General features: G+C 37.9%; 1 protein-coding gene across 1 annotated transcript; it reads right to left on the bottom strand.

Moving 5' to 3' along the window:
• Positions 1–7: 7 nt before the first annotated feature.
• On the bottom strand, positions 8–23,403 carry LOC580883 (homeobox protein GBX-2). Its single transcript, XM_780913.5, has 3 exons — positions 22,169–23,403; positions 7,013–7,263; positions 8–3,621 (listed from the first exon to the last, which is right to left on the bottom strand). Exons 1-3 carry the CDS (start codon positions 22,689–22,691, stop codon positions 3,097–3,099), a joined length of 1,299 nt encoding a protein of 432 aa, XP_786006.2. The 5' UTR covers positions 22,692–23,403; the 3' UTR covers positions 8–3,096.
• Between the last annotated feature and the right edge of the window lie 4,565 nt (positions 23,404–27,968).

Raw genomic sequence — 27,968 nt, 5'->3', positions numbered from 1 at the left:
CTTTTCCGTTATTGACATAGGTTATCCACTTCTAGTGGACTCCGTATATTTATACATCATTATGGTGTTTACAATCGTCGCTTTCTTTTCTGTAATGCATTTCAATCTAAAAAAAAGAGTTCAAATAGAAAGAACCCAAATAAAATCAGAGTATTTTATACTTATTGAACAAAAGCGATATGGATGACGTCATCAGCTAAAACTGTAAAACTCGAGAATGATATGAGTGATAGTCTGATAAAAATTCTATTTTGAGAAACATGCCCTTACTTCAATGTGGTCGAAGTAAGCTGATTTTTGGCCACTTCAGAATAGGCCATATGAAAAGCATTTATAATCAATGTACTACAGATAAGAGATTTCCATGTCACTACCCCAAAGAGAGCCGGCGACATTACAGTAAAATAGATCATTACAAATGAAAGCATGTATAAAACTGTTGCAACATTCAATCAGCATTGCCTCAATTTGTTCTAAATTCATCATCAAAATCGTGTAACATCAAGTATATTACTACTTCATTTCATTTGTACATTATATGCATTAAAAGCGACCTTTTCAGCAGCATGATATCCTTATTTTCATATTTTTTTAAAAATAATAATTTATTTCAACATAATTTTATCCACAATGAAAAGATAAAGTATCCATTTACCGATATATTTGTACGAGTCTTGGATTAGATCTTACTGTTTAAATAATGTTGGTAGTTGTGTTTTTTAACCCACAAATTATCCTCGTCCATGATCGAGCATATTAGTTTCTCCATGTCAAAAGGCGTCCACGATTATCATGTCTACACTTTTTGAAAGCTATTACTGCTCCTCGTATGCCTCTAGAAATAGAAAGTAAACAAAAGTTGGACATCCAAGGAAAACACTGCCGATTAAACCCCTCAAATGTCGTCTTAAGTGTCTACACACCAATGATATTGCGTCCTGTTGAATTAATTTAAGAGCAATTATCTCTTCAAGCAACGCCTCGATGCTATTCAACACGTCTGTTATACGATGTCAACAATGAAATAGAGTGGCGACCAGAAGAACTTTTAGCTTTTTGTGTTTGCACGACAACGTTACACTGATTAAATTTACTTTTAGAAAACAAAATCCACAGTGTACCTAAACCTCTGCTACAACAATCGGATCATTTTAACATGTCAGGAAGATTTAGGTTCTGAATAGTTTCGCGCACGATTTGAAGGCGGGAAGAATTTTTGTTGTGGAAGGACAAGACGAGATAGGGTAAATAATGATTTTAATTGATTTGATGAATGGGGTTTCAAGCATGTCTAGTCGAGAGTATATGGAGCGGTCATTAGCCGGGAAGATCGAGGTGGACATTCTGCAGCAATTGTTGTGATTAAAAGGTACCAAAAAAAGGGACAACTCACGGAATTTGGCACAAGAAAAAAAAACTTTTGTTGCTCGCATCAGGTTATTGTACATCTAACGTCACCATTCATTTCATAAAGAATTGTTATACACGAAACGTGTTAACTGTAGTGAGTGCTGTTATTTCAATTTGTAATGACAGATGGATTATTGGGAAGACATCGGGTCAAAACTATAACAATAAAAACACACCGTTTCTATTGATAAATTGTGATAACGAATACATTAACACATCAAAAAGTATGAAAGGCTTAGAACACGATTTTATTAAATAAAGATTCCATATCTTCGTTCCTATGTTTCTCGATAATAATTGTTCATTTAAAGGAGTGTGGATTATAAGGCATGGATTGTGCTTAAGTATATCAATTATTATATGGAAATCATATTGAAATCTGTCTATTCTCGACAAAATCCTCTTTTAAAGAGGTGCCGAAGCCCAAAAAGGCTAGGGCTGAAAAACTTAGTGAGGTGACGTGAGACAGTTGGGGGAAAAAAGTCTTTTTATTTTCAATGTAAAATTGGCAAGTCTTTAGAATGTTTTTTAAATGATAATTGGTTGACTGGTTTTCATTATTATACATTGTCTCAAGGATCTGGTTGATTTCATAACGCATTAAATGAAGAAAAAGCATACTTGATGGATCTTGAATTAACAGTAAACCGTAAATAAATACTACTTCCATCGTTAAAAGACAAAACATTACAATGTTTTGCCTACTGTGCTTTAAGTTTTTCAACACTTTAAGAAATGTTTGATTGCGATTTAAAAAAAAAATCAAAGTACAAATGCATTTACTAAATTGAATAAATCATAAAGCCTCGAGTGTCTCTTAAGATAATAAATAAATATAGGTTATATCAAAGCAGACTATCTTTGTTAATGATATCTTTTTGTTTGCTTGGAATGCTAAAACGACATAGGCAAGAAAAAATCAAACCCATCGCACACTAGACGATCGTCCTGTGATCCGATTTTCGAAGAAATGGCAATTGTATTATATTTTAAATCTATAAAATATATAAGAATACTATAACAACCGTAATTTTGATGCACTGAACTCTTCTGGTCAGGATAAAACCCGAATCGGCTTGAAATTTTGTAGACAATGGGACTACTGGTCTGACGTCACTACGATTCTGAGCCGATTTAGCTTTCCCTCTTCCAAGGAAGCATGAAATCCCTTGAAATTTAGATTTTCTTAATCATATCACTCTTCAGGTTCTCGGACATTAATATTTCACATATTCGAATGTTCGTATCAAATACTATTCTTAATTCTTCCCAAATCGGATCGTATAGTGTATGATGGGCGTAAGTAGAACGGGACTGCTGCATTAGCAAGAGAGAATCGGCGCACTTATATTTGATTCTGATATATCCTGGCCTACATAACAAAGCTACATCTTTATCTAACAAGAATACTATACTTATTGGAAATAACAAAAACTGAGGACATGATAATCTTTTCTAAAAAAGAAATCGTTTACAGGTAAAGGTAAGACAAATCAATACGAAAGAGAGGGAGCTTTACTACCAGTAGTTTTTTCTTTCCCGGAAGGGTTGCAACGAAAAGATACAATACACGATAAAATACATGATACAATAAATTGTAGTAAATATACATCCAGTGTAAATTTTAAAAACAAAATATACATATCAGAAGTGAAGTGATAAGTCTTCCTTCTGGATGAAAACCAGTCATATTTCTGAAGGACTATTGTCCGTTTCTAGAGGTCTGTCCAGAGGATGGCAAATGTTTTCTGGTTTGAGGATACCTTCCGAGAACTCTTCTTGAGCCTCCTCTTTGACAACGGGTGGAAAATGGCACCTTTCGAGAGGAGCACGACAAAGCTCTATGCAGACGCTGTCTTTCATGGCCACAGTTTCGATGTTCTTAGTGTCCCTGTCGTGGTCATTGACGTCGAACCGTGTATCGGAGACGATGGCTGAATCAACCGTTGAGCTCATGACGCTTCCAGAACTTTCCACCACGACATCGTTGACTGGAAGCTGGATATGGGAGTCGTTCACCTTATCGTCTGCCTTGTCGATCTTGACGAGACCAACATCGTCGCAAAGCTTTCCTTTGTTAGCGTCGATCTGTTTTTGTCTGATCGTATCAATATGTTTCGGTCCACCAATCTTGTGCTCGGCCGCTTCGGCGTTCGATATCCCCTCCGTTTTCTTCCACTTCGTACGTCGATTCTGAAACCATATTTTCACCTAAGGGCAGTGTCAGAAAATGAAAAGAGACAGAGACAGAAAGATATGGATTACATGATATGGTAAAACAGAAACGGGTGAAAAATCGTGCAGTCCATTATCTTGTTAACACGCGAAGACGATAAGTAAAATGCAAATTAGAGTTTCCGTTCCTGAAGACACGTGCGCGTACGCTCGAGGTTTATCAGGCCATCCCTCAGAGTAAGTGTAGGGCGTCGCTTTTGCGGTGCAGACGATGACAAGTGATTTTTGCAGAAGTGAAAGCGCGGGAAGCCATGGGGTCGTTGTAAAATGTTGCTCTTCCTGTCTCAACTCCGACGGGCTTTCGAACCTCGCTTAACAAAGAGCCGGACGAGTTGCTACATTTCCTGAACACAACTAATAGGCTTCCTGGAGCGCCCATTACGGCGTTTAGCGCAATCAAAGTATGAGCAAAGACAAATTGGTCGCCAAACGGTGGCGTGTGCCTAATAGCTTCAGCATTCCACAAAACTGGCTCGCGGGAACGCGCACGACGACAAATTATTGGCATGATGGGGCGAGACAGGCGTAATTACACCATGGGAACGGTAAATGACTTTTTTTCCTTCTCCTCTCGGAGAGCGTGTTAAGAAAAATCACTCGTAATCCCCTTGCTAATCTAGGCTTTTTAACCAGTCAGGCTACGCGATCATTGCCATTTAGAATTGTACCTCACAACCGCAGTAACACAGAGCTATATCTGTTCCATTTCCGCTCTCCATAAGCCACCACTAATGATATTTACATTTGAGCGATACAAGGGCCTTTTAATCACTATTCAAAACAGAACATCGCTCAGGAGATTAAGACATCATTGACTTCAAATTGAGCGATGAAAGTGCACCCAACTTCTCGCTAGAACGTATCTCTTTCTTTTTCTCCTCCTCCTTCTCCTTAAAAAAAAGAAAGAAGTATAAACCTCTTTTAAGAAGAAGCAAAGATGGCGGTGAATATCGGCAATGGCGCGAAGTTCCCGCGATCTCTCATCATTGCGTTGCTAAGTCACGATCCAATGATATAATCCGTACAAATGACAGGAAACGCCACGTACTTGAGGCTTCCCTACGCATAATTGCCTGCTTAAAGATGTCTTTACATTTCCTCCCGAGGAGAACTCAATTTGGTGCGCCCGCATGTGTCCCGGCTCAAAATTAATTTCGGGCTCTCATCTCCGATCATTGATACGTCCGATATCTTTCTGATTTCGTTTTGTTTCAACCTGTCTTTCCTTTCAAGGGAACATGGATTCTTGCAACAAAGCTCCTGAAACATGTCAAATTACATCTTGTCTGAGCCTACTTCTTCTTCCCACGCGGAGACTGAGGATACATTGTACTTTCGGACGGCGATCACCATGTTGTCATGGATCGATATCGGGATAGAATACCGAGTAATGAAACTTTTAAAACCACAACAAAATTCCTGAAACCGTGACGAAGACCATTATTCACCATTTTTTAACATGTACAGAAAAAAGTTAGGTTCCATTTTCCAAGTTTTGAAGAATCTACTTGTTCCAGGTTTCCAGCAGTGGGGTGGAATAATGGGATTTTATTGTTAGATTCCCTTGATTCAATTAAATCCATAATCTGGCAAAATTCATGTTATTAATATAACTAATTTTCTTACAGGGATACAGTGAATAAAGAGTAGGGATTATGGTATAAATTTACAAGTATTACACAAAGTTTTGAGTGTGTGGTTTAGATTCTATTGCTTGTTAGATTTTTTCCCATGATAGAATTTCTTTACTTTGGGTCTGGAGCTAAAACTAGTAGCTTTCATTATCTTTCCATGACATCTTTCAGTTGAAGCGCGCGGTTTAACGCTCCAAATACGCCACGAGTTTGAACACGCGCTGCATCTCCGGTTTTCAAAATGCGCAGAATCAGCGAACTAAAGATTCCAAATTATTCGCAGAAGCACTTCTGCCAAGGTAAACCCGCTCACTGTGAACACTGGCATTGATCACGAAACAACAGTCTTGCTTTATGCTTTATTTATCACACAAGCATGAATAAAATTTATATCAACCTACAATAATCATTATCATAATTCTGCTTCGACCAATTACAATTACGAATGATAATGTTGGTTTCATTACTGATTATTACTATTTGAATGCAGGTGATGAAAAACTGTCTTTGCCATTTCTGCGCGAAATAGAAACAAAAGAATAATCGATCTAACTTATCAGGGTATAACTCAATTATATTTTCCCTCTTTCAAACTACACCTAACCATCCCTCTGCAATAATATCCTACATGTCCGTGCACAAAACTTCTAAAATTGTTAACTGCCACCACTCCCTCCTCATAAAAAAATTGACAATATTAAAATCCAAACGATGTTGGGTCTTCTTTCTCTTTGAGCATCTCGCATGCGCCAAACTCACGTTACCGTGAAATTCAATCTAAAGCGAACTTATTGTGCACGTGCGTCCTAGGAAAAAATGAGAACATCCACCATCTCATAATGGATGCGATTTCCGCTCCGTAAAATGGCAACAGAGTCGTAGTATGATTAGTTTCATTAAATTTCATCGTGGAGAGAAATTGTCACAACCTATTTTGTTTCTCTCTCTCTTTACGATGTTTCGTTTTCTCTTTATCATCACAAATCAATGGAAGTCTATAGATAGGATGAAATTTCAAGAAGTGCACTCGTATCAGGTTAAATGTCAATGACATTTAACTTAAAATAGAAACGGAATGCCTCATATAGTATCTATCTTTCTCTCTGCATTAAGAATATATTAATGAGATGAAATCAAGAAACTGCAACATCACTGTATTCCACAAAATTATTATCAAAGTTTAATGATACACAATAATTATGTTTTAAATGGACGGGGACGTGTCATTACTTCTATATACGTAGCCATGGAAGCAGTAACATAACACGTTTATAGTTTTGCGTAAAATCGTGATTTTAAATGACTGTCAAAATGTTGTCAAGTGTAGAAGTGTTCGTCTTTAATATCCCCATCCCGAAGTTCAGCACGATCACTAGGATTTTCGAATAAAACTACCTTAATGCAATCTTCAGCCTTCATCACTTACTGAAATGTGCGAAATTTACAATGAAATATTATGTTGTCCAAATTTGATTATTTTTTAATCAACATAATAAATAAGGTATTAAAATCTATTTCTTGAAAGCTTTTTGCGATCGTGTTAATCATACCCCAGTCACGCCGACAACCCGACTCCTAACCGATCTTCAATCGAAATTTTTGGGCCGTTTAGGGGTAAATTATTTTTGGTCGGCCTGTTGTCGGCCTGTTGTCGGCCTATTATCGGACTGGTTTCGGTCTCATCGGTGTGACCGGGGGTACCAAACGTAAATTAATATAGAAGTTATCAATACCTGCGTGTCGGTGACGTTCAGTAGGGAAGCTAACTCGGCCCTCTCACTTGCCGACAGGTACTTCTTCACCTCGAACTGCTTTTCCAGTTCAAAGATCTGCCGACCGCTGAATGTCGTCCGCGCCTTCTTCTTCTTTTCCTTGTCCCCTGGATTTTGCGAGGACGAGTCGTCATCGTCGTCGTCCACGGGTAATTTTCGTTTCGAGATGGAGCTGGTGTCCGATTTGCAATCCGATATGTCGCTGTCGTTTCCTTATAAAATAAAATGGTAACATTGTAAATTAAAAATGTGTAATACAAACCATTATCAAACCATTTGTTTAAAAATATAAAATCGTCAATAATGATGCATACTGCCAGTGCATCTTGCACAAGATGATATTTGTCAGGGGTTAACCGTGATAAAGGTATATGAGTTAACGCCCTTCTGGTTTTCCGTAAACGTTTACGGGGGGGGGGGGGTCAAATTTTTAATAAGTTTGTAATAAGAATCTTAGAAAATGTATCAAAGTTTGAAAGTGAGAGATGTAGTGGTTGTCGATGATCTCTAGAATCCTGACCATTCAATCAAATATATATTTAATATGTGATATATTTTAATCAACAAAATAGTATTAAAATTTCAAATAAGGACATGATAAGGATATGATACCCAAAACATGTGGACGATGAGGGCAGTTATGTGCCCGACCAATTTTAGGCAATGTTAAGCCCAATCACGATCACCTTTTCTTAACAATTTGAGGGGGGGGGGTAGGAAAGAAATGACCTGCTAACCAAAAGTAGTTCGGACAGATGATTATTCTCATGTTTTGCACTTTTTAAAGAGCGTTCGCTAATGGGCACAAAGTTCTCTTCTTTGACTTTCCAAAGTGTATTCTCATGCTATAGGTGGTATATTAATGAAAACACGGCTTACGGTATTCTAACGGTACGTTTTATAATCCTCCCCAAACATACTACAGTGCAATCGTGTGAAGAAAAAAGAATATCGTTATATTATTGCACTTTGTTAACAAGACTTGTTTATGTTTTATTTGCTTTAAGTAATGCACAACTGAAAGAAGGGAAGAGACAAAGAGAGAGAGAGAGAGAGAGATTGGGAGAGAGGAAGAGAGGGTTTGGGGGGGGGGGGGTGAGACAGACACCAACACGCACACTTTACAAAACATTAGTACTGGTACGTAATAATATCCTTCGTGCATGTATCAATGTGTTTGTTATACCCTGGCGGCTTGCTTTCCTCGTATGCACGAGTCGGTAACGGTCGAATGCGAAGCGTGCCCATAGGCGCCATCTTACGCCGGGGCGCCGCCGTCAGGCCGCCGCTGATAGAGCGGGCAGAGAGCAAGTGGCACACGACTGTGATCGCGGTGTAATGATACCAGCTCGTTAATGATACATGGCGTTTAAATTTGCCTCTTTTTGACTCGTGTAAACAGCCATTTTGTTCGGTGAATGAATTATAGCAAGAGCAATCGATCAAGAGGTACATTGATATGAGAGTAAACAGAGAAAACAGTGGGTGACATGTGTTATTACACTAACGTCTTGATCCTTCCAAAGATAGAAGCGAGATTTTAGCTATCGTCACTTGTTTTATTCAGTGCTTTTTACACGTGGGTTCTGCATATGATGAATCTCGCAAAGTATTTTTACAATGACGTCTCCACATGCAGAAAAAATGGAAGCGAGATTGCAGTTATTGTCACTATTTTTATTCAGTATTTGTTTACGAATTGGTTCTGTATAATCATGACGAATCTCGCAAAAAGTATAATATGATCACGATGTAAACAACTTGTGTCTTTACAGTCATCTAAATAACATATTGGTCTTTTCGTGTAAGATACTGTTCTTTTCTGTATGTATACTACTTAACTGTGGGAAAATGTTGGTAGAAAATATATAATTTATATGAGACAGAGACAGAGAAACATATACATGCGAACCCTTCAATATGTATGCATGTAGACATATACACAGAAAAAGAGAGAGGTAGATGATGATGATGTTGATGATGATGATGATGATGATGATGATGATGCAAACAACATTGTTTTAATGGAGAAGGTAATTATTTATGACCATTAGGTGAAAAGGTAAGCATGACGAGTGAAAATAAAAATGTATATACGTTATCATAAATGATATCTATAGTGTGTGGAGAAAGGGATTGGTATATTTGCAGAGGGAATATTTATGTTAGAATATGACGTCATAGAAAATGTAAAAGAGGAGGAAGAAGGATATTACGTGAAACTAGAAATACATGGATGAAAATAGAACGCAATGTACGATTTGTTGTGTTAAGTTAGGAAAAAATAAAATATATGCTTAATTCGGTAAAAAAAAATCATACAAATAATATTTTAAAAATCAGTCAGAGATCAAGGATGTCGCCCCCCCCCCCTTTTCCCTGCAACTTTCCTTCCTTCGTTGACAATTTGAGTGGGTAATGACGTCATTGGCTCATGTGACATGAATGTGAAATTAGGGGCCTCAACAGCCGCCGGTACTCCAAACAATCGATCGCAGATAATTACTCGATCGTTCAAAGCTCTTCGATTTCGCAACAAGCTGACTCCGCAGGGAGACAGGGAGAGAGCAAATGAGAGGTGGGATCGAAAAACAAAGTACCTTGCTAATAGCTCTTCAAACACAAAATATTTGCGTCATTACTGGTCAGGTAGATACACCCCACCGCTAAAAGTCCTCGGAAGACAGTCTTTTCTCGTTTTCCAGGGGGTGTAAACAAGAGGGATAAAGAATTTCTTAGGATCATATTCAGAAGAGCAAACACTGATTACTTCACCATTTTGGACCTGTCATCTACCGCAGGGGATGTTTGATTTTCGTACGATTTTAAACACTCGAGTGGGAATAAGTGGTTAAGATGGGGGACCTAAGCTGCCTCACCGAATCATTCTTTTCCCCTCTCCTACTTTTCTCTAATATCGCCTGATTTGATCGATCGGTTGCAAGCGGCGTCCATTAATAGAGGCTATAATAAGCCGATTGTCTGGTCCTCTTTTTTTTCCGGCGGGACAGTGGCACAATAGATGTAGGGCTTCCTTAAACCTTCGCTTTTCGGCAGAGATCCCCTAGCGTGTTTAAGCGCCTTGATCGCAAAAGCTTGCCTTTGTGGAAAGTGTTACCCCTGAGCGATTGAGCACACAATGGCCCATTGATGCACCCGAAGCTATTAAACATTAAGCACTTTCGCTCTTTATTAAAATAAGAATGACTCGGCTTCTGTATCTTTCTGCCGCTCGTCCTCTCCTTCGAACACCCTTTACACTGTTCTCCTATTCAATTTAAATCGTTGAATGTGTTTTCATGTCACCACATTTGGGTGTTTATCTGGGTGATGTCCCACTTAAGTATTGATCCGTTTATTGTGACATCCCTCTATACCTATTTTTATCGTGTAGCTTAGGGAACATAAAGACCCCTTTCCTGTTCATGAAAGAGCCCGCTCTATTGTAAACTGTCGGAATAGATTAACGGTATTCAGCATGAGCTGGGCTTTTAAGAAGAGTTCTTTCTTAAGTGGATTTCTTTTTCTCCCTTTTCCCCAACTTTTCTTTCTTTTTAATAGATTGTGTTTAAGGAAAAAGGAAGTGAAGATTTTGAGCAGAATGATATAATATGAAATGGTCAATGGTAGTTTTAATATTGATGATAGTCTTAAAGTTTTTTAAACATTTTTTTTAAACATTCTTTTTAAAACCTAAATCAAAATTATGATTCCCCACTATATAGGTGTACAAGCGGGGTCGCGATAAACGTGATGAAAACAAAAGTGATAGAAAGAATGGGTGGGAAAAGGGGGGGGGTGAAGAAGATAGCTGAAATAATTAGATAGAGGAAAGGAAAGAAAGGAAGAGAGAGAGAGAGAGAGAGAGAGAGAGAGAGATACAGAGAAAAAGAAAGAAAGAAAGACGGATAGAGAAAGAGAGAGACAGAGACAGAGAGAGACAGAGAGAGAGAGAGAGAGAAAGAGAGCAAGAGTTTTTAACAGGATGTTTTAATTAACGTGTATATAAAATGAAATATTCAAAAAATTAAAGTGAAATCGCGATTGTTTATGAAAAATAAAATAACAAGCCGCCCCAAAAAATGATGCGGATTCCGTATTTGAAAAACAAACAAATAATGCACAACACAATCACAAACGTATTGTAGTGTGTTGAGAGCCAGAAGGGCATTATGCATTTTAAAACTCCTTCACTTTTTCCATATTTATACAGACTTAACACCCTGCTTAACTGCTAATGAGCAGACGAATAACATAATTACATCGTACAAAATGTCATGAGAACTAATAGAAAAAGGGGTGAAAAGAGAGAGAGAGGAAAATATGGAGAATAAATGGAACGGTCTTTCTTTAAAAAAAAGAAAAGGGACAACAACAAAAATGATCTCAAACACTTTCGAGAAATCACACCAAGGGCATTTTCAGTACCCTGTTGTACTGCCTTAAGAATAATGTTCTGATAACGTGAAATAGCATGGTGATGGACATATTGAATTGCTTTAGGTTGATTTTTGGAAGTCGATCTTTACGACTGTGTTTGATGGAATTCAGACAACAGAACTCTGCATCTTAAACAGTTTCCATGGTTAGTTATTAGGCGAAGGCCCGGGCAAGGGTGTAAGAGTAATGATTGCAGGAGATGGGACTGGCTAATAGACTCATTAGAATAGTTTAAGACATCGGTGATGTGTCAGCCGAATAACAAAGTGAAGTAGCAACACGCATAGCTCCCTCACTTCCTCTCTTAATTGCATCGAAGATTCGCTCGTCGCTTCTCTATTCCCTCTCCCATTCTCCCTCCCTGCCCCCACCGTCTACCTCTGTACACATTTCTCTCTCTCTTCTCTCTCTCTCTCTCTGTCTCTCTCTCTCCCCCCCCCCCCCCCCCCCCCTGACACCTTTCTCTCTCTCTCTCTCTCTGCTTTCCATCTCGATCTTTCTCTCTCTCTTCCACTCTCTATGTATCTCTGCCCTTTCTCTGTCACCCATTTCCCGCTCTCTGTCCCTGTATACAATTTATCTTTAACAGACTCTCTTCATTACTTTCTCTCTCTCTCTATCTCTTCCTCTCCCTTCTTTTAATCGCTCTGTCTCTACCCCTCTGTAGCCTGTCTATATCTCTTCAACTCTCACCATATCTCCTTTTTCCCCCCTCTCTCTCTTTCTCTCTCTGTCTCCCTCTCTCTCTCTCTCTCTCTCTCTCTTACCCCCCCCCCCCCCCTGACACCTTTCTCTCTCTCTCTGCTTTCCATCTCGATCTTTCTCTCTCTTCTCCTCTCTATGTATCTCTGCCCTTTCTCTGTCACCCATTTCCCGCTCTCTGTCCCTGCATACAATTTATCTCTAACAGACTCTCTTCATTACTTTCTCTCTCTCTCTCTATCTCTTCCTCTCTCTTCATTTAATCGCTCTGTCTCTAACCCTATGTAGCCTATCTATATCTCTTCGACTCTCACCATATCTCCTTTATCTCCCCCTCTCTCTCTCTCTTCCACTCTCCCTCCACATCTCTGCCCCTCCTCCATTTACTGTTTAACATGTCAGCTTAAACTGATTCATTAATGCTGCACCTAGGGCAAACTGAAGTGATAGATACACAATCAAACGCAATTTGAACACACTTAATGACTTGCGTATAAACCTAGATACGAGCTGTTGGGGGCGTGTAACGAAGATCTAATTTGAGGGACAACATGAAATATTTTACTTCACGAAATTTAACAAACAGGGATATATAACAATGGAATACTATTTGGGTATTATCAGATCATTCGATATTGATTAGCATAATATAGTCTGAAATTACAGATGTGAGAAGTGGTGATTTACTGTAGCGATTTAGTAGACCAATTAATATAGTGTTTACTAATAAAAGACGATACAAACAAGAGACGGGGGAGAGAGAGAGAATCAAAGCCAGATACATATATACATATATATATATATATATGTATATATATATAGAGAGAGAGAGGTACAGACAGACAAGAGAGAGAGATAGACGGATGGAACCACAGCCCAAAGTACTCTGTATTCAAAGTGTAATTTTTTTTTTTAATGTACACCCTATATGCAGTATTATTCTCTTTTCATCTTTACATTTAAAGCATAAAGTCTTGAATATCACTATATTCCGACCTATAGTTTAATAAAAAGGGAAGAAAGAAATTAAAGAAAGACAAACACCCAAATAATGTGCTGTTTGAAGTAACCCAACACGGAATCATGGCACAGTTGCACAAGTCACAAGAAGGAGATGGGTTCGTTTAGGATGACAGGCAGGGAAGATCGCCAGCCGAAACGGGTCAGGGGAGTTCGAGTTTACTAATGGTCACCCAAACAACACTGGTCATTCTATCTATCGATAAGAACTCATTACATCCTCCTCAAAGGCTGTAATGGCTGTCCATCAGGTTTTGGACAGTTGGATGAACTGTCATTTCTGCCTGTGATCCTATGTCATCAGAGATAAAGGGCGGATCCAGGATTCTCCAGGGGGAGATGGGGGCCCAGAAAATCACTAACAAACATTATTTTTTAAATCAATTTCGGATAAGCCCTCCCCCTCCCCCATAGAATTTATTTGAACAGCATGAGATATATTCATCATGTTCACGCATAATAACTTTTAGAGACGAACATTTCACACAAGTGAACAAGGTTGTGAATGTTGCATCGTTTTTAATAGTGTTAATTGGTTTCCTGTGGGTCGATCTGCTCGTTGCCCGGATCGGCGAAAGTGCTAATCTTGTCATGCAAGTGTAAACAAAGCCATTCCATAAACGCCGAAGTATCATCCAAATTCATATGTATATGTTTGGCGTTAAGATAGCTTTGTAAAGGTTACTAGATATTTTAGGACTAGAATAATTGTAAGTAAAGGTTCAAGGTTTTTTTTATGTCAAATCATGAGTCTTCTTTTTCAGGAACATGACACAATCATCATGATCATTTACATTTCAATATGACACATTTAATATACCAAAATATATCGTTTGTTGCAATGTCCGATAAAAACAGATATATTCTAGGCACATTTTAAAAAGTAACATACCTGGCGAAGTCTATTAAAGGTAAAGACCAGTTATGGTCATGCGATTGCATTGTGAAAGATACGTTGTGGAATCGATCAGAAAAGGTTGATCATCTAGCATCTAGCATCTGCAAGGTTCTGGAATCATCAAAATCAAAAGAACTTTGGCCCATTCTTCGTAAAGTTACAAGCACTATACACAGAAAGATGTATATGGGACTACCCTATATCTCTCACAGACCATGAGAGAAACACATTTACCAAATATATGAATTAGTAGGCGGTTTCCCGGCAATTTTTTTATCATCGTGTATTAGTCAAAACATATTCTTTCACATGATTGGTAATGAGAGCTTCCATTTCATTTTTTGAAATTGGGGCGTTTCCAATACTGGTCTTTACCTTTAAAGGCGTGTTATTAGGTGTTTTATAGACTCCCATTATAAATATAAAAACATGGATGCTTACTAATAAGATGGAAGATAAAATATCGCGGATAGGGGAATTTTTTTAGGCAAGACAAAACTGAACTTGGCAATACATGTAGAAAATGTAGCTTCTTCAGAAACCAATGAAAGTCATGCGATATAAGAACAAGTTTTAGAAGGGTCTAATCCTGCTAATGGGATTCAGGTGTCAAAACCGAAAGCAAACAGAAATAATCACTCATTTCTTTCACTAAGTCAAGAGAACACGTGAACTAGAAAACGCTCTTAAACAGCCAAGTGCCCATCGCCATTAGTTAAAGTGAAAGTTGATTTCTGGTAAAGATAACAATTATTTGTAAGCTTTCTCATTTTATTATGTATGTCATTTTGGAAGACTAACATAGTAGGAAAGTTCTTTGAACAAGATTACCCTTTAAATGCCCTCATAATAAAAAATATGACTAGAAATATCTGACAAGTTTGGTCCGAACTTTCACACCACATGTATGTGTGGTCCCATATACTAATTTCTGTGTGCAGTGCGTATGATTTTCAGCAAGATTGAGGCGGATTCTGTCATTTTGATAATGCTCAGGGTATATATTTATACAACAATACACACTTGATTATCAACCTTTCCCAATCGCTTTCAGACAGGTTCTTTCAAAATGTAATCGCCTGGCCCTCACTGCCATTAGTTAACAGAACAATTGAAGAGAAAAACGACAGCCTATTACTGGTCTTCCAAACAACACCCTTCTATATGGTTCATCAAGGTAGTTTTGGGGTTAGAGCACTAAACGACACGCAGCTCCCGGCGTGTAAGAATCATTCACTAACGCTTCCCCCGACGGCTTCCGCTGTTTAAAACCTTTCCTCGCTAATTGCCACTAATTGTTACATAATGACATAGACCGGTCCTTAGACAGCGTCCGAACAATAAGCAGCATCTTCCAGTCTCTCTCTCTCTTTCCCACTCTCTTTCTCTCTGTCTCTCTTTAAATCTCTTTATTATTGTTGCATTAGAGTCAACTCCACTTGTAAATAATCAAAGTGACAGGGAGCTTCACAGTTGATTTTTTTTCTTCAATAAAGAGGTCTCTGAATTTTGTTTTCAATTCTAGAGTTACTTACAGGTCACTGTATCTGTTTTCTCTTTCTGTCCCCCTCTTCACTCTCAATAAAGTCTTCCGTGACCACCAAATAATAATCCAATCTACTTTATTCTTATTCTTTTACTATGATTTTTTTCGGAAAGGAGTTGATAAGAAAGACGAATGTAAAAATCTAGGTAAAAATAGAAATGAGGGCAACAAAAAAAGATAGAAGAATAAATAAGAAAATAGAAGGAGAGCTTCTTTTAAAAAGGGACAACGTGTTAATCATTAATTTATACAATAAACCATCGGAGTAATTTGCATCCTTTTACCTCGTATAATATTATCCAATATGAACAAAGAATATAATACTATCCTATCATACTTCTATAAAAGGAGACATTTCACCAGCATGCTCTATTCATGATGCTGGATTTAGTTCCTCAAATGAGTCTGCAAATCTACTGAAATCTTGGGGCATTTATTTGTAAATTAAGTGCCAGTTAAATTGGATTCTGTGAGTATTTATTTTCTATCACGAAAGTTGAAGCTCCACATTTACATTAAAAAAAAACAATTTAAATGCTTTTTCCTTTTTTGTATACAAGCATATTAAGCGTAGATTACACCAAAAAAAATTAAAGATTTCAAATGAAGTATAATGTACGGAAAATAGGTACGAAGTTTCAAAATAATAGATATGACAGGCAGTGTACCAGAACTCAAGCTTATCTTTAAACCATTAGCTGACCATGCTGTCTCTGCATTAGCTGATAAATACAGATTAAGGTCTCTATTAGGTCTAGGCTAGCTATAACTGCTTTTAACTCACTTTCTTTGCTTCACGTTTATCTCTTTAAGCTCTATTCATACACTCCGTTCTATAGTGGCAGTCTTGCTTTTTTGTAGAATCCTTCTATCAATTGTTAAAAACACCAGTCTATAATTGTAAGAACACGACTGCGGTCATCTAGCAGTAGCATATGTGCCCATCCAAAATACGACAGTTATTATTATTTCACCTTGTGCTAATCTGAAATATGGTATAGTAAGGTCCTTTCAGAATTTCTCTACCTAAGTGGCGATCAGGGTTTTATACACCTAGCCACAATACTCTGATAGAAAATGTCTTCTATTGGATAATAGAAGGATGAACATTTTTGAAAGAAAAAGATGTACGTGTATCTGGGGTTCATTATCCAACTATAACTACGACATAATGTCTGTTAGTTGTCTGCATCTTTCTTCAGTTGAAATAATAAAATCAAAAAGCATTGGTCAACCACAGAACCTGGCATACCAACACAAATAATTCAGATACATGACAAAAATAATGTAATTTCTATTGAATATCTACACAATAAATCTTTCAGCACCTATACAAAATGATAATGCTTATACGTATCGTCCGCTGAATCACATACACCTTCAGACAAAAATAACATCCTCCTGGTAATCAACAAACGCTTTATAGTTGGGATAGGTTTTATATAACAGACAACAGGATTAACACCAGCGATTGGTTTAAACAGGGAGATGGGAGGGAATGGCTTGTGATGGTGTCTTCTCATGACAGGATGACACATCGCTGATAGGTCGTTGATAAGAACAAGAAGTGCGATGTGACAGTCCCTGCATCATTAAGCAATTATCGACATGATTAGAAGTAGCATGTTATTGTAATATGTGAGGGGTATGTCCTAGCTCTCCCTCTTAAATTAATGATACACGTTGCAATGCTTTAATATGAAGCGTAAGAGTTAGGGTGTTGAGTCATTTATTACGTTTTTCATTTCACGATCGAAATGCAAAAGTAGACACACACGTCGTTTTTTGTTATTTAAACAATAGACTGGGTTATGAACCATTGTGGAACTTTGGACCCCTTTCTTTACTCAACAATTGTTTATTGCTTTATAACGTTTAATTCAAATTTAATTACTTTATAAAATTACTTCATAAAGTACTTTTGGATTACTTTATACCTTTTAAATTGCATTAAATGTGCTTGTGTTATGTTTTTAAAATGAGACATAAAATACTAATAATACATTTTATTAAAGCCCATGGCAGATAACAATATGATGCGTCATTTTTGTGCTAATTTCCCAATAAAGTTACCTGGTTTTTTCCTAATCTTTCTTTATTCAACACATTTTATTTGTCGACGATTTATTTTCTTCCCCGCCTTATCTTTAATGTTGGAACAATTAAACATACCCCCTTTCTAAATTCCAAAAAGAAAAGTGTATGTAAATTGTATGGTGCCAATATTTATCTATTTGTCGTATTGTTGCATTTTATTCATTGACTTTGAGTTACAAGTTATTTCTTAAAAATCAATCCGAACTTTTAAGATTTGTGTATAGGATTGTGGTTATCATTCTAAAACCTATTTGCAAGTATCATGGTGTACTTCAGATCCTTTTTCATTTCGCAAAAACAAACTATTAGTTAATAACTTTAAGTGGAAAAATAATCTTCCTCACACTCATACTTTTATGATGATTTCACTGAGAATCTTTGTTCATTTATATGCATGTTATATGGTAAAAGTATTCTAAGTATTGTAAAAGTTAAACAATTATTGTTAAATGTTCGATTGAAGCAATGACACATATTAATAAAGATACATACATGCATATTTATCATGCGATACTGTATCATAACTATACAAAAATCACCCAACATTTCACATTAGAAACACATACAGTAAAAACTAGTCATCTCGCTTTTTCAGCTACAAAAACGTAGAATCAGAGTGATAATGTCTTTGAAAATAAAGTGATATGACTTTGACGACGAACCTTCATCGAAAATCACAGTCGAGTCATTTAATCGATGTGTCCAATTAATGGTATATAGTGTTTCACAAACGTTACGTCCCGTATCAACCTTTCAATGGTTCAAACGTATTTTATGATAATTTTGGACGGTCAATTAGTGGCATTTAGCTGGCATTCAACAACCCTCTCTTCTAATAAGTAGGTACATTTCATACAATTATAATATTATGTGCAGTTTATAAACACAACCCTCAAAGAATGATTTTGGTGAGACGGCTTATTCGATTTCTTTTCAAATACCATAAACGAAGATGTTGACAAATTATTAAGGCATAAAATATAATCATTATATGAAGATCGTTTACTTTTAATTCTTTATTTCACTTGCTTGATTTTGTTATGGTGTGTGTGTGTGTGTGTGTGGGGGGTGGTAATAGGATCATCATTCTTCTTTTCATCTTTTGCTTGAGTTGTGTCTCCATTCATTGTGTGATACAATTCAAAAGCAAGAACAAGACAAAAAATATAATGAAAATTTCTGCCAAAATTCACGCTTCCATTAAATACTTAAATTGTACGGTAGCATAATCTCTAGAGTTTAACCTCCGCAACCTTGCTCTCTTTCTTTGATTCCAGAGCATAATCGGATGAAGGTACTCACTGGCCGTGCTATTACTACACCCGTCACCATTTTAGCTCGATTTCTCTAATCCCAAGCCCTATTTCGCCATTTAAAAAACCACAGTCATGACAATCGCACTTTATGGACCCCTCCCGTAACTCCATTTTATAGATTACCAATCTCTCTTTCTACCACTGTTCCACTTTTCCAGGGTTCCCGTACTCTCATCTCGTTCTCCTACCCCCACCCATCCACATCTCCTTGCCTATACCCCTTCACCCTCTCTCTCTCCCACCCTCTTCCACAGCTTACAATGAGATTTCCAATTCCATATTAAAGATTAAACATACCCGCTCCCCACCCCCTCTCTCTCTCTCTCTTTCTCTCTATCACCCTTTCCCCCCAGCTCCAACTCCCTTTTCTTTAATCCCTTTCTCTAAGTGAAGTGAGTCCATAATGGGTTGTCCATCCATCGGAAACATGGCAGAAACACATTTTGTTTAAAATCCCCGCTGATCGATACCGACGTCTGCGGCTAGTCCAATTATTACTGCATTAACCGAGCATTTAACGGTATTGATTCGGCGCTCTCATGATAAAAGCCAATAGACCGAGCAAGCCGCTTACATGCAAATTTAAACGCCCCTTGACAGGCCGTGGGGTGAGAAGTGACCTTCGGGTGCGTGAAACATACGACTGTAATTGTCGGATTCGGTCCTATCTCTCACCGCTATTGATATATATGTGTGAATAAAGACACCCCGGTATTTCAACATTCGTGAAAATCAACAAATGTGTTTGAGGCATGTTAGAGAGAAAAAGCGAAATATTATTATGTTGTTGAAAGTCAGTAACTATTTTAAGTAAAAATGTGTCTTATCTCGTTGCCGATGAAGGGATTAGTATCGTTTTGAATCTTTGGGGTGAAAGCTATTACAGAATTCCGTTCAAATAACCGATTTTCACTTTAATTGATTTCAATAGATTTGTTTTTGTTTCTGTTTCAAGATATTAACATATTTTTGCAATATACTATCAATCATAAACAAATAAAAGTATAATATAAAGTGTTAAAAGAAGGTTTGTATTTTGATAATACCTCATGATTTATCTGTTTGACAAAGGTATTTTAATACTCAGTGTCAGAATTTAGTGAAAATCACTTACAATTATATGTTTGAAAAGAAATATATCACCTCCTTTTATATTCTGTTGTTACCCTCAATTAAAAAAATATATATCTTTATTTTGATTTAAACAAATTGATTAATATTTTTACAATATAAGTGAGAGTAGACCACAATTTCGCAAAATTCTTTATGAAAGAAGAATTTCCTTATGTAGTTACAATAGGGGAAAATCTAAATTATTTTATAAACGGTCTTTCTAGGACGTGAAACAGATTACAGAAAAGGTATCTTTATTTCAGGCAGTATTAGATAAGACTGTATGAAATATAAAATTTAATCCACATAAAAGCTTATGAGGGTGCCAATTAAGACGTATCATTTTCTAAATATTAAAATGATAATACGCCAGGTGTGTGAGAAAAAAAAACATGTATTCTTAATATAAAGTATATACAAAATTGAAACTTGAACTATTAATGTATCATGTTATTGATTTTGTTAGGGTGGGTCAATTTCTTCGCTAACATTTGTATAAAGGGGTCTATCTACATTCACAAAACAAGTACAGATTTCTTTTCTTTTTGCTGCTTAATCCGTTCAAAAAGAATAAGACTCTAACTTCGATAAAATACAGCGGCTTATCAATATCATTTCACTTTTTACTCCACTTGTATTGGATGCTTTAAAAGCAATAGTCATTAACGCAATAAAACCAGAATAAGGTGAAACGCCCAAGTAAAATGGTTGGTAGATTGAAGGTTGATATTATAAACAAGAGTAATATTTTCATTTTTCAATATAGATATTTTGAAACTTTGAAAGGTGTAGCTATTTTACCCCGCTTTGATACCCCCAAATTTTCACTGTGTAACTTATTAGGACTATTATTATTAGCAGTATAATTTCAATGTCTTACAATCTGGATTTGTTGAGTAATCAATCATTATACAGTAATTCTATTATTACTTCTTCATATTGGACAAAAGTCGGCAATAATTGTGTACCCAGTACAATGTGTATCTTGTGTAGGAAATTCAATTTTGTTAACGATAAACACTGCTTTTATATTAAAGTATTTATATTTTATTTTTGACATGGTAGCCATTCTCTATTCTATCGTTTGTAGATTTTTCCTTTATTCATTACTTATCATTATCTATTCTCCTTCAGCTCTGTAATTTCTTTCTCTTCAATTCTCCTTTTAAACCTCTGTTCTTTTCTCTCTTTTCTCCCCTTTGTGGTAAATTGAATCGTTTGGAAGCACTCATCCGTACTTCGACCCGTCTCCGATAAACGTCGTTGAAAATGTCAAATTGAATCGGAGAAAGGCGATTGTTGCCCAAATCGTTCTCTATTCCAAACCTTCCAATTTGCACATCTCGCCCATCGCTGGCGATTCAAATAAGCACCCTCCTAAGACGGTACATGTCAGAGTTGAAACACTTGACTCCACTTCTTCATCGCGATACAGGACACCGACGCGTGTAAAACAAATACACCCAGGCCCCAAGAAAAACACCTTAAATGCGATCGTTTCGAATACTTAGCGCGCCTAATCAGAGGTCAGGATGGATAAACTGATGGGCGCCGAAATTGGCGACATGTTGGAAGTGAGTATCTGTGGCGGATCGTCTAAATTAACGTGTAATTCGACAATAAAGACGTCAGTGTACACACTAACATCTAACCGGCTTTGATTGCAGACGTATTAAGTGAGCCATTACTATACTTATAATTTGCCTTTAATGGCCAGAAAATTACTCCCGAGCTCGCAACTCACTCGCTAATCACTTTACCACGATCGTAAATCGGTGACAAGCGACTATAAACCTTAAAATGGTTTCGATAAAGCGAATGAGTAGCGGCGAATAAATTTGTTAAAATTGATGCGGTAATGCGTTAGTAGATGCCATAAATCTGCCCGTCTGCGAGGTTTAGCTATGCAATCAACGGTAATTAATGCACCATTGAAACTTGATCGAAGGCGGAGGGAAAACAAGAAAATGACGGTGAACACTTACCACCTGTGTCGTTGTTTATCAGGTCAATTGTCTTATCGTCTAGCCCCAGTTTAGATTGTTTATGGCTAAGCAAGAAATGAGTGTCGCAAGATGTTGGGTCGTGTTTCGTCTTCTCATAACCCGATTTCTCCACGGCGTGCTTGAAAGAGGCACGGAGTCCTCGACAGTGCGCGTGGAACTCGGCCGCTTGAGCCAGCGTTGTCGCGTCCCACGGGCAGGCTGTCGATCGGGCGAGGGCTCCCGCCTGTGCGTGGTGATAATGGTAGTGGGCGTGATGTCTATCCACTGCCGAAGCTGCGGCGGCCGCCACGGCTGAAGGGTCGGGTGGGATTCCCAAGATATCGGAGATGAAGTACGGTGTGACTCGCTTTGTCGGCGGTCGGTAGGTGTGCGGGTGCCATGTACCTACGGCCACTAGGGGAGGGAAGCCAGGGCCGAGAGGGGAGAAGTGGGACAGAGGGGTGAATTTTGAAGGGTGGACTGGGGTAAACGCCATGAGTTCTGGTGGGCAATGCGGAAACATCACAATTTACAAAACAATTTCAAGATAATTTTTAGTTTATGAACTCCCAAAGTTGATGTCCCCAACTTTGTCTCTTCCTTGTGAAGTAGATAAACAAATCTGCCTTTTCTCCTGGATACTGTCCATTCGACAAATCAAACAAGTTCATTCAAAACTGATTTTCCTGCAGCTTTCCATATCCCTGCCCCACACAATGCAAGCTGAAGTTGTTTTCTGAAGATTTCACTTGACTATACTTTCCTATCCATTGCAAAATGTTCTTTGTTCAAACGCTTGATATCAAAATACAACAATTTTCTGAAGTGAAGCTAGGCAATTGAATAAGGGGATTCCTTGAGCTGCCCCAACCTGAAATCTTAACTAAAACACGTGAAATGTCGAAAGCTCAGGACTGAGGATGTCCAGTTTTAGACCGTCCTTCTAAGGCCTCGTCGATGTGCTGAAATGACAAGCTCTCAGTCGGAGGCAGGAATTTATTAATCCATGTCTCCATCTATTAAATCATCATCCTTAACGTGCAATGAGATTAAGAGAACGAGTTGAACGCGATTAGCCGCTTTCCGACTTCCTAGTCCAACGAGAGAGGTTGCGGGAGAGAGTTGGTCACCCGAAGCAGGTGAAAAACAGTAGAGCGAGATGAAATGCAGTGGGCTTGTTTCTGTGTCCGAAGACGCGAATAGAATGGGGGTTGTCCCGAGCACTAGTGGGTGTTTCTCTCTCCCTCACCGTCCCGTAGCTGTCTCGCTGATCTCTAGCACGCGTGCGCAAACGGTATGCGCACACATCGCTCTTTCTCCCAGAATTCTGTCTCTCACTTTAGCTTTGTGATTAATTGAGTTGTTTTATAGCCGCGGCACAAAAACCGAAAATAAAAAAGTACTCCGTCATAATCAGATAATGTACCAGTTTAAACGACATTTATACAGCATAAGAATATAAAAGGTTCAGTTGGGATAAAGTGAGTACTAGTAATATAGCAAAGGTAGGACATTTTGTTTCGGGATAAGAATTTGTTAGGGCGTTACGCATTATCATGGTTATGGGCATTTTATTTATGTTCCCTCGTACACATTTATTTGAACCCCCCTCCCTGTATCTGGTTTGCTTCGCCTGAAATAAGGATTCAAGCTGGTGCAATACCAGTGGGACTTGAGTTGAGAATGAATTGATCATTACTATGATATCTTGATTCCTGCAGTCATTAAAACTTTATTCAGTCCGTTTAAATTCTTCATTATTCTTTAACACAAATAATCATGATAACTATTGAGTTTTTGCCATTATATTACACGTTTTTATGAAATCCTGATGATTCTTTTCTAAAGCCTATTAATCGAATTTTAAAATTTTAAAATGAATATATATTGTTGTGATATTTGAGTCGATATATGTTTCAATCATTCTTAAACGTCTTATCGTATTCTATGATTCTCTGATTGCAGCGTTGTTTGATCTAAATTCTTCGAAAGATCTGTTATTGTGGATCCTCATAGAGAAACAATAACCTTATCCTTTCCCATAGTACGTCTTTTCAAATCTATTATGTAATTCTGTAATTTCCTAGGTATTATAAAACTATGGAGCGGAGCTATGCAGAAACAAAATAATGTTTTGTGTTGCGACAATCACCATGTAAATTATTTCCTACCAAAATGAAGTTTGGAAATAGTTTTATCTCATAAATTTAGTACGGGCACTCAGAAAACATTACAGGGGATTAAATTTATATTTTGACACTATGTTTGAAACTTGTCCCATCCACATTAGCAATGATCGGTATATGCAATGGATATGTAAAATGCCCAACTTGATCTATATTCAATACATCAAAGAAATATGTTTTGAAACGGACAGAGACTGCCTATCTGATACCAAAATAAGTATGTTGTAATTGTATATATATATATTATAGATAAAATAGATAATTTTACAGATAGCACGAACATGAATACTACTAGGTCTTTCTTTGAAGATAATAAATTAGACCAGTTTTACGGCGTGCATCCAACGTTTTTAGGTGGACAAATCTAATATGAAAGTTTCCTTTTCAGGCTTTTTGGTTGTAGGGAAATAAAAGTAAGAAGAGATATAAGTAAAAAGTAAACAAATAATGTAAATAGGTTGAGAGGAGGTAAACAAGAATAAAGGATAAATATGTCGATATAAAGGTCTAATTTTCAGATCGTGTTGCGATTTGGCTTTTTAGTGCAGTTCTCTAGTTTGAAGATTTTGGGGATCTTCCACAAAAATCGTTTTTGATTAACAGAATTATGCAAAGCTATTAAAATGAAAGACGTGACAACGTCGACGTTTTGAAAAGTCTGATAATTTTGTTTTTGCCACTTCGATCTAACTTTGCAGAGATTTTCATCGATCGAGGTCCATATGTGTTGGAGGGTATAAGTCCTCGGACCTCACATATGAAACATGGAATATATTTGTTCTATATATTTGCAATATACATCCTATCGTCATGCCTCCGTGATATCCTGTCGCCATTCGAGGTAACTCCTCTAGCTCGGCCGCCCGACCATCTTTCTCCCCCGATCGTGTATGTCTAGGGATTTCAACCCATCTAACATTGACCATGATAATGAGGTGAAAATACCTCAGGTTTAGCCCTCCGTCTCAGGCCAGATTAGCTACATCAACTCAGCGCTTTCGAGCCACCCACGGGTTCTCATTCAACCGAGTAGTCCCAAATCGTTATTATAACATCGTTTACACATATCTTTTTTTATTCGTCTCCCGGCGGCATCTTCTCCCTCTCGTATCCTTCTCTTTGCGAGCTCCCCAGTGAGGTTTTAAGCCTGGTACTTGTCAATACGGCTACTCAGCAGGCGCTAATTGGTGCCATTAGATCCCGACACGACTCGACCTTTATTTCATGGGAGATGGAGAAAGAGCGAGCACGAGATGGGTGTGGGGAAAGGGGGGGGGGGTGAGAGAAAAAGGAAGACAGAGGGGATGTTCTAACGTATTTGAAGGGGGCAAGGGGACACCCCTCTCCCCGTGAGATTTGCGACCGCGAAAACGAAATGCTGCCTTCCTAGTAGAAAGTAGTAAGCAGGTTGAAAGTCACTGTAAGTCAAGGGACCAAGAAGTTTTTAGCTCAATGATAACTCCTTGAAGAAACGTGCGAAGTGAAGACATACAATATTCTCAAAAGTTGTTCTTTTTCTTCCTTAAACACTTTTTTTGCGATGCCTCACCCCAGGCCCTCTGAATATATTAAAAGTATATTGAAGATAGTAAGCTGGCAATGTGTCGCCCCTCCTGAGCCAAAGGTCTGGAAACGCCACCGAGGGGATGAGAAGAATGGAGACGAAAAAGGACGTGTATCGGTTCTGCGGAGGCTATATGCGAGGAGTTCTTGAGCTCCTTTCAGACACCCCGCTCACATCGATGTGTGGGACCGAAGAAGAAGAAGAGCTCGCAGGGCCACAAAGAGCAGATATGGGTCACGCTAGAACAACAGCCACCCAGTTAAGTGGATAACCCTTGCCAGAAATAAAAACAGTCATAATGGCCGCTCTGTGCGTGCTATATTTTTTAACTTTCATGGTACCAACGTCTCCGCAGAGGCTAAAAAAGAGAAAAGAGAGGAGCTTTTTTGCTCATCATCAGGGAGGTGGAGGCTATGATTAACCCAAGACAAAGGGTCAACAGTTCTTGGAAATACATTGAATCTTCAATAATCATGATAATAATATAGAGTCTTCTTATCTGTACGCCTCCCTCTCACCCCCTCTCGCTCTGTCTCACTTTCTTTCTGTCACACACACACAGACACACCCACACATCTATCTCCTATTAATTCACTCTATTTATTTCTGTCTTTCTCACATAAACATACACACCCCATGCTCTCTCTCTCTCTCTCTCTCTCTCTTTCCCTCTTCTTCTCCCTTCAACCATAGCAGGTCCATGCTTCAACTATCTCTCTCTCTTTCTCTATCTCTCCCTCATCCTCACCCTTTCTCTTCATCCACCCCTCTCTATCCCTCTCTTTCTATCTTCCTCTCCATCCAACTATCTCTCTCTCTCTCTCTCTCTCACCCACCCCTTCTCTCCCTCCAACTATCGCTCTCCCCTCTCTCGCTCTCTTTACGCCTTTACATTTTCACAATTATGACTTAGGCACTCAGTATTCAACATTTCGAACCGTTTTACTCTTTCACTTTCTACTGGCCTTTTTAATATTGTACCGTACAATTTTTAGTTGAATGTATCCGGATATCCTTGCATCATGTTCTTTCATTGTGTCGATGATTACACTGAGAGCGGCTAATCTGTCCATACCGAAGGCAACAAATTTGTTACAGATTCAACACTCCTCATTAAAACAACTCACAGTCAAGTGATGCGAGCAGTAAATTGGCATTATCTTGAAGCGACCCGAGTTTAATCATCTATGTGATCATTGCCAATTTCCTCGTCTTTCAATTTCCCGCCCATTATACGGCCATGTTGTTTATTCCGCAACTCTCGATGACCAATGTTCAAATGTTTGCCGGTGACTTCATTAATTCAATTCCTCACTTCAAACACAATTAACTCCGTCGTAGCTGATGGGCGTCTGAAGCTCCCCCTCCCCGGCCCCTGCCCCTCAAAACCAACCTCTCTTTAGTTAGCCCCTCACCTTTCACCATGAATATGACTCATAAATAAATTATGTGAAAGTGAATTGAAAGCTTGATTGATTATCAATACAAAAATTAAGTATATAGGTCCTTAAAGTTACTATCAATTAGCATCGATCAAATACTTATAGACGACAAGATATTAAAGAAAACTGGAGTGAAAAGCCCCCCCCCCCCCACCAACACACACATAGCAGAGTATGAATGTATTTTGTGTCAAACTATAGCGTATTAGTTAACTAATAAAACAAAACAAGACAAACTGTTGAACATACTAAATGGAATGTCTATCTATGCTTTAAACTTCTTATTACCTTTTCATCTTACCTTTTAAGGATGTACAAATGCAAACAATCTTACTCTTTATTATCTCTAAATCATTTATGCTATCATTTTCATGTTTATTAATATTACAAGTATTATCTATTTCGTGTCGAATTCTTGGTTATCAATTGATATAACTTTTGGAATAAATGGGCCTACTGATGAACATATTAATATATCATCGCTTTATAAACGGTTTTCTACTCTCTAAAAAAATCGAGTGATCACGGACGTCACTCCTCTGGAGAGTGAAAATGTAGTGAAAATAGAGTGAACATTCACTCTTTTCTTCTTAGAGAGCACTCTAAAA

Source organism: Strongylocentrotus purpuratus, unplaced genomic scaffold (assembly GCF_000002235.5).
Source record: "Strongylocentrotus purpuratus isolate Spur 01 unplaced genomic scaffold, Spur_5.0 spur5_scaffold_15, whole genome shotgun sequence".
NCBI classification, from domain to species: Eukaryota; Metazoa; Echinodermata; class Echinoidea; order Camarodonta; family Strongylocentrotidae; genus Strongylocentrotus; species Strongylocentrotus purpuratus.
This window is presented reverse-complemented; position numbering and strand designations above follow the sequence as displayed.